Source organism: Cebus imitator, unplaced genomic scaffold (genome assembly GCF_001604975.1).
Source record: "Cebus imitator isolate Cc_AM_T3 unplaced genomic scaffold, Cebus_imitator-1.0 Scaffold323, whole genome shotgun sequence".
NCBI classification, from domain to species: Eukaryota; Metazoa; Chordata; class Mammalia; order Primates; family Cebidae; genus Cebus; species Cebus imitator.
The window spans coordinates 2,485,306-2,493,539 of NW_016107638.1; the positions used below are offsets into that span (position 1 = coordinate 2,485,306).

The following is an 8,234-nucleotide window of genomic DNA, read 5'->3' on the forward strand; positions in this document are numbered from 1 at the left end:
AGGGGAGGGGAGGGGAGGGGAGGGGAAAGGAAGAGAGTGGAGGAAAGGGAAAAGGAAAGAGAAAAGAAAAGAAAAAAGAAAACTGCCCCATTTCAAAGTTCAGTTGGATTACACAGTGCTCAGCAAGAGTGAGTCCTTTCTGTTTTGGGCTGGTCTGCTGGGGCCCAGTGCAGGGGCCACTCCTGGACAACAGCCTCCCATGAACCTACATTCACCACTTCGACGTGGATAAAGTTGGGGAGTACAGCACTGGAAGAAATTCTCTAGTAAGTTCCCCCACCCTGGGGGCACTAGAATTATAGGGAGACCTGCTGGGTAGCTGTGGTGCCTGGAGGGTGCACCACCAGCGGGTGGTGTCTGGGACCAGAGATGTGCAGGGTAGCCCCCAGGACTATCACAGTGACCCCTTTGAGAAGCACCACTCAGAGCACCGAGCGCTGTCCTCACAGCAGCTATCTCTAAGGTTCCCGGGACAAATGGAGGGACATACCCAAGGAAAAGGACTGAGTCACCATTTAGAAATCCAGGTGGTGACCCTTCTTGCAAATGGCATATATATATATATATATATATCAAAAAGCTATATTATAGATAAGAGCCATGCCAAACACATTTGACTTGGGCAAACCTGACGCAAACTAGATCCTAACTTGTGTGCCGATAAGGCTGGAGTTTGCCTGTGTTCCGTGTTTTCTACATTCAGATCACCTCTTTGTCGAGAAGAGGGCTTGCACCCAGGCCAGAGTGCACCCATAGCACCCTACAGCCTTGGACTCCTGGGCTCAAGTGATCCTCTCGCTTCAGCCTCCCGAGTACCTAGGAACACAGGCGTGCCTCACTGTGCCCGGCTCCATGCAGACCCTTCTAAAGAGGCTTCTCTAATATCAACTGTAGTTAAAGACTTACGTGAAATAACCTGTTAGCAATGACTATTGGCGGCAGAATAAAAATGTAGCAAATAAAAGAAAAGGTTACATGAAATTGATTTTGAGTGGTAAGATGTAAACCTTCCCGACAATGTTCCCTTGGTCTTTCCATTTCAATGAATTCCATCCACAGGGTTTAAGTGTTTGACATGGGTGAGATTCCCACAAGTATTACCTGGCTTCCTCGAGAACTCTTCTCATCACTGTGTTTTTTTCCTTCTGGTTGGCATCTTCATTTACATCAGTTCCACCAAAGATGATTCCAAAAGGGATTCGGTGGCCTGCAAAGCGATGACAGTCACAAAGCAGAATTGAGCCCCAGCTACAGCCTTCACCAACATTCCCAGGCAAGAATCTGAAACGCCGATGTTCCCGGATCACGGGAGCCGTGTTCTGCTGCATGCTTAGCTGCATCCACCTCTCCTGAAGAGCAGAATGGGTATCACTACAATAAAGGAGCAGTCACAGGAGGCCCCACCACTGTTGTCAGGGCTGTCCTTCAACTAATTCATCCTAAACTTTAGCAGATAAAAACTTTTGTTAGCCATCATCTATCAAAGCCAAGCTTATCATTCCTAGGAAATGGGCTAACCTGGAATCATTAAAATTCATGACCAAAAAAAGCGCTCTCCAAATGAGTCCCATTGTTCAGCACCACCAGCAGGCACCATGCTAGCTTGGGACAAAAACAGGGGAGAGAGAGGCACCACCTTGAGGATATCCTCAAGGCCACCTTGATGACATCCTAGAACTGTTCAGTACAGCAGGGGTGATGAATTATGAAAGGCACAACTAGGATGAGGGCCAAAATAACACAAGGTGCTGAGGGCATAAAGGGGGAAGGAATTTGCAAAGGGAGTATGCGTTTTCCAAGTGACAGGCCCCCGTGCAGATGGGAGGCAGCAGGTGAGTCCACGCCCTGCCTCCTTGATGAACATTTCATGAGCACAGACGGGCAGGGCAGGGCATTAGGCCTGTCCATCTCAGGCTGAATGATGTGCTCATCAAAAGCAGCTCCCTGAAAGGACTCCCAAGGTCAACTAAAAATGTCAAGAGACTATGGCCAACGAATCACCCAGTAGACCAGATCTAACTGGAGTTCACCCAGTTAGATTTTTCAAACAAGCTGTTTCTATCAAGATAGTTACAGGAGAAGAAACTGATCTTTCCTTTTATAGGGCTTTGAATTGTTTTTGTCATGTAAATTAGCAGATCCTGTCTTCTTTTTCTCTATCTAGGTCACTCGCACCCTAGAATTCCACTGCTATAAATTCAGGCTCCAGATATTGAGCCCAGCAATAATACATACGGCTCCAGCAAGGCTAAAAGTAGCACAACTTGAGAAGTCACCTGCAGGTTGTGTGCATTGGTGAAGGCTGGCTCTTATTTTTGGAGCTGTGTGTGTGTGTACTCACACAGAAAGGCTGGCCAAAAAAAGTGCATCTTGGTGAACAAAAGATTCTTGCACAAAAACAAAAACCATAAGCACACATTTCTTTATGCACAGAACATCTGTGACAGTACACAAAATAACAACTGTTGTAACCTCTGGGGAAGGGACCTGGAAGGCTACAGATCTGGGATAGGCTGGGCACAGAGGCTCACACCTGTAATCCTAGCACTTTGGGAGGCCAAGGCGGGCGGATCATCTGAGGCCAGGAGTTTGAGACCACTCTGGGCAACATGGCGAAATTCCATCTCTATTTTCGTAAAAATACAAAAATCAGCCAGATGTGGTGGTACACACCTGTAATCTCACTAATCAGAAGGTTGAGGTATGAGAATCACTTGAACGCAGAAGACGGAGGTTGCAGTGAGTCAAGATCATGCCACTGCACTCCAGCCTGGGCAATAGAGCGAGACTCTGTTTCAAAAAACCAACTAACAACAACAGAACAAAACAGAAAGATCTGGCACGGGAGTGGGACTTACTTTTCACTCTCTAACACTTTATATTGTTGGAATTTCTTACTACAGACCTGTAAGAACTTTTCCAAAAACACTGAGAGACGTAGAAACGCCCACCCAGCAGAGATGGTTCACCATGGGTGATAGATCTAGGCTTTGGGAGGTGTTGGGACAGAATGAAGATTTTTCTCATATGGGAAGGACATGAATCTGGAAGGGAGAATAATTGCTCCCAGTGATGTCCACATCCTAATTCCCGGGACCCATGAGGCTGTGACAGGGGAGGTCATTTTGGCAGACTATCCAGACAGGCTCAACATAACCACGGGGGTTGTTACAAGTGAAAGAGGGTGGTCAGGTACAGGGGCTCATGCCTGTAATCCCAGCACTTTGGGAGGCCGAGGTGAGCGGATTACCTGAGGTCAGGAGTTTGAGACCAGCCTGGCCAACAGGGTGAAACCTCGTCTCTACTAAAAACACAAAAATTAGCCGAGCATGGTGGGAGGCACCTGCAATGCCAGCTACTCTGGAGGCTGAGGCAGGAGAATTGCTTGAATCCGGGAGGCGGAGGTTGCAGTGAGCCAAGATTGCACCACTGCCCTTCAGCCTGGGGACAAGAGCGAGACTCCAGCTCAAAATAAAAAGAAATAAACAAGTGAAAGAAGGAGGCCAGAGAGTCAAGTTCAGAGTGAGGAAGAACCCACCAGCCCGATGGCTCTGGAGATGGAGGAGGGCCATGAGCCAAGACATGTGGGTGCCCCTCAAGGCTGGAAAAGATGAGAAACCAGATTCTCCCCAAGAGCCTCCACGAAGGAGCACAGCTGCAGACACCTTAAATTCAGCCTGGGAGACACACTTCAGCTTTCCAACCTCCAGATCCAGCTCCCCGGTCATGGCCTCAGGGGTCCCAGAAATTAGGATGCAGACATCTCTGGGAGCAATTATTCTCCAGAACCGGAGGTCAGGTGAGGAATTTGTGCTGCCCGAAGCCACTGGGTTTGCAGTAAATTATTACAGCAGCAGTGGGAAATGATACACTGTAATGCCACAAAGGGACTATATTAGAACATTTTCAAGCTGCTGATAAAGACGTACCCAATTGGTATGGCAATTGGATATGTCTGGGCAATTTACAAAAGAAAGAGGTTTAATGGACTTACAGTTCCACATGGCTAGAGAGGCTTCCCAATCATGGCAGAAGGTGAAAGGCATGTCTCACATGGTGGCAGACAAGACAAGAGAGCTTGGGCAGGGAAACGCCCCTTTATAAAACCATCAGATCACGTGAGACTTATTCACCATCACGAGAATAGCACGGGAAAGGCCCACCTCATGATTCAATGACTTCCCACCAGGTCCCTCCCACAGCACATGGGAATTGTGGGAGCTATAATTCAAGATGGCATTTGGGTGGGGACACAGCCAAACCATAACTGGAATGTTCCCCCAATAAAAACTGCTACTAAAGGAGGCTAAGGAAAATAATAGGAAGTCTTTTTCAGTGAAATTGCCAAAGACACCAAAAAGATACACACTATCAACGAGGTTGTTTAAAAGGTGTGAGCATGTTTAGTACTTAAGACGACAGCCCTTTCTTACTCAATCAGCCTAGCAGCAATAACCATATCGTCAAAGCTAATTTGACCTATTTGGAGAAATCACAGGACTTTCACTCCAGACAGCCCCAGGTTAGAATCCTGGTTCTCCACCTACAAGCGGCATGATTTTGTGCAAGTTACTCAGTTTCTCTGACCCTCCTGCTATATCATCTGTGAAACGGAGATAATATTCATTAGCGGACTGGTGAGACTGTATATGACATGCTGGTACAAGGCAGACCTCGTGAGAGCTAGTTTCACCATGTTTTATACTAAAGAAGTTTTAAATACATGTATCCAGAAATAGTACTTAGAAGAAGGGAATATGGGATATTTCATTTAGTTTTTTATTTTTTCAATGCTCATTCTATTGTTAAGAAAATAAAGTTTTAAATAAGTTGCATGTTAGCCTTAATGGCAAAAGACTATTAGGCTGGGTGCAGTGGCTCATGCCTGTAATCCCAGCACTTTGGGAGGCTGAGGTGGGTGGATCACTTGAGGTCAGGAGTTCAAGACCTCCTTCAGTAGCCTGGCCAACATGGTGAAACCCCATCTCTACTAAAAATACAAAAATTAGCTGGGAATGGTGGTGCATGCCTGTAATCCCAGCTACCTGGGAGGCTGTGGTAGGAGAATTGCTTGAAACTGGAAGGCAGAGGTTGCAGTGAGCCGAGATGGTGCCACTGCACTCTGGCCTGGGTGACAGAGTAACACTCTGTCTAAAAAAAAAATGCCTATTATAAATTCACCCATGATTGCAACTGAAAAATTCTAGAAGTTCTCTGCTATAGCACGATGTATAGAAAATATTTTTGCAAACTCTCTTTTTATTATTGTGTGTATATATATATATGGTGTACAACATGATGTTTTAAATTATGACTACATTGTGGAATGGCTAAATCAAGCTAATTAGGCCAAGCGCAGTGGCTCACGCCTGTAATCTCAGCACTTTGAGAGACCAAGATGTGGGGATCGCTTTAGCCCAGGAGTTTGAGACCAGCCTGGGACACACAGCAAGATTCCATTTCTTTAAAAACAAAACAAACAAACAAAAAAACAAGCTAATTAACATATGTATTACCTCACATATTTATCTTTTATCTGTGATGAGAACACTTAAAACCTACTATTCTCTTGCAATTTTTAATTTTAATTTTTTATTTTTATTTTTTGAGACAGAGTCTCACTTGGTCGCCCAGGCTGGGGTGCAGTGGTGCTATCTTGGCTCACTGCAGCCTCAGTGTCCTGGGTTCAAGTGCTACTTCTGCCTCAGCCTCCCAAGTAGCTGAGATTACAGGCACAACCACCATGCCCAGCTAGTGTTTGTATTTTTAATAGAGACAGGGTTTCACCATGTTGGCCAGGCTGGTCTCAAACTCACGACCTCAAGTGATCTGCCTGCCTCAGCCTCCCAAAGTGCTGGGATTACAGGTGTGAGCTACCACGCCTGGCCCCTCTCTTAGCATTTTCAAGTATACAATACATTATTATTTACTACCATCACCATGCTGTGCAGCAGATCTTGAATGTTTTCCTCCTAACTGAAATTTTGTACTTTTTGACCAATCCTGAGCACCTGGTAGCCATCCTACTAACCTCTGCCTCTATGTATTTGACTTTTTGAGATTTCACATGCAAGTGAGGTCAATGTGGCATTCGTATTTCTGTGCCTGGCTTATTGTATTTTGCATTATGTTCTCCAGGCTCATTCATGTTGTTAGAAATGACAGAATATCCTTCCTTTTCCATTACATATATATACACCACATTTTCCGTATCCATTTACCATCAGTGGACACAGGTTGATTCCAGTCCTGGCTATTTTGAATAGTGCTGCAGTGAACATGGGGTTGCAGACATCTCTTCCACATACTAATTTCATTTCCTTTGCACATGTACCCAGAAGTGGGATGGCTGGATCCTACGGCACTTCTGTTTTTCATTCTTCAAGCATATATCTGCAAACTCTTATTCACTTTTCAAAACCCGACTCAGCCATCCCCTTGTTTCTGAAGTCTTCTCCAGGTCTCTCAGAAGTAAATCCTTTCCCTTCTATGTCATGCCATGTATGATAAGGTCTTGGGTTTTGTTTGTAGACTGGAAGATTCTCTTATTTCTGTCTGTACCCCTTGCTCTAATAACATGGCTATTCAAAGTTAGGTCCTCAAACGGCATTTGCTGAAATGCATTGAGGATAAAGTGGTACACAGCTATTTTCCAAGGGGGTTGACTCAGAGCCACCCAGTAACCGGCCTTATCCATAAATCAGCGCTTGTGCTAGGATTTTGTCTCTCCCAGCTTTGCTGAGATAAGAAAATCATAGCTTCCTAAATGTGGCTTCTTAATCAGCCACCCGACCCTATCTGCTTCCTCATTAGGTTCAAGCCTAAAGCACATTCTTAAAAAGAAACAGAAGAGCTTCATTACCATCCTCTCGGCCAGCATCAAATTAACTTGTAAGTTTTTCCTTGTGTGCCATTTAGGGAATATAGGCAAGAGCCCAGAAAGCATACTACCTGTGAACAGGTTCTATTCCGTCTAAGTTAAGGACACCTATAAAGTTCTGTTCTCATACACTTGAAATGATGGATTGGTATGCATGTCAAAAATATTTTACAGACATGCCCAAGAAGGAGAAATAAATATCATGTGTTACTTTGACATTCATATAATAATTGGTCCATAACTGAAAGAATGAAAGTTGATATCGTTCTTTAAAACATTTTCAGGCTCGGTGCGGTGGCTCACATCTGTAATCCGAGCACTTCGGGAGGCCAAGGCACCTGAAGTCAGGAGTTCGAGACCAACCTGGCCAACATGGTAAAGCCCCATCTCTATTAAAATATAAAAATTAGCTTGGCATGGTGGTTCACGCCTGCAATTCCAGCTACTCAGGAGGCTGAGGCAGGAGAATTGCTTGAACCTAGGAAGCAGAGGTTGTGGTGAGTCAAGATCGAGCCATTGCACTCTAGCTTCGGTGAAAAGAGCCAGATTCCATCTCAATAAAACAAAAAATTTGCATTATACCTGCAATATATCTGTAATGTGTATTAATGCTGATAATGTGCTATTTTCCATTATTTGCATACACTACTTAGCTATTTTATTTATTTGCTCAGCAAATACTGATTTTAAACAGAAAAGCAAACTTCCACTTGTCCAAGCTGTTAATGTTTTACTTAGCAATATTTAATATACACAGTTACATAAATGTGACTAGTTATTACTGACAATATGTATCAAAAGCTTTAAAAGTGCATACAGGTATTGATCGACTTACGACCCATGCAACTTACGACCATTCGACTTTACGACCACAATCGCTAGCCACGACTGCTCCGCGTCTGGTGGCGCAAACGTTGCCCAGCTGGGCGTACGACTGTGCGGGACAATAAACATATATGCTATATCATATTGCTATATCATATCATTATTAGTCATTTTCTTGCCTTTCTTACTAAAATGTGAGTGATTTATATCCCTATATCTTTAACAATATTAGAACATACTAAGTTTAAATTACATTTGAACAAGATATCCAGATGACATCTTTTATGATGAATGCTACATATTTGTATCCCATGGAAAGTCACGTAAAATTGTGATGATTTACTTTTCTATTTACAATGATAATAAATAAATACCTGGCAACAGTCCTTTTTAACCCTAAGACTTAACATAGTTCATACTCTTCTGCTTTTCAAAACTCATCATGTGCCGTGGTTTTTCACTTCAAACCGTAGACCACCGTGGTTCAGTGATCTGTGAATATTCCACAGTTTTACACAAGGCTGCGCCT

The 8,234-nt window shown here is 44.1% G+C and overlaps 1 protein-coding gene across 1 annotated transcript in view; it reads right to left on the reverse strand.

Annotated features, from left to right (window-relative positions):
• Positions 1–8,234, reverse strand: part of GLT1D1 (glycosyltransferase 1 domain containing 1) — a 124,751-nt gene that overhangs the window by 92,441 nt on the left and 24,076 nt on the right. The window contains exon 3 of the mRNA XM_017504531.2: positions 1,102–1,207. Coding sequence (XP_017360020.2) covers positions 1,102–1,207 — 106 coding nt within the window. The remainder of the gene's footprint in view (positions 1–1,101; positions 1,208–8,234) is intronic.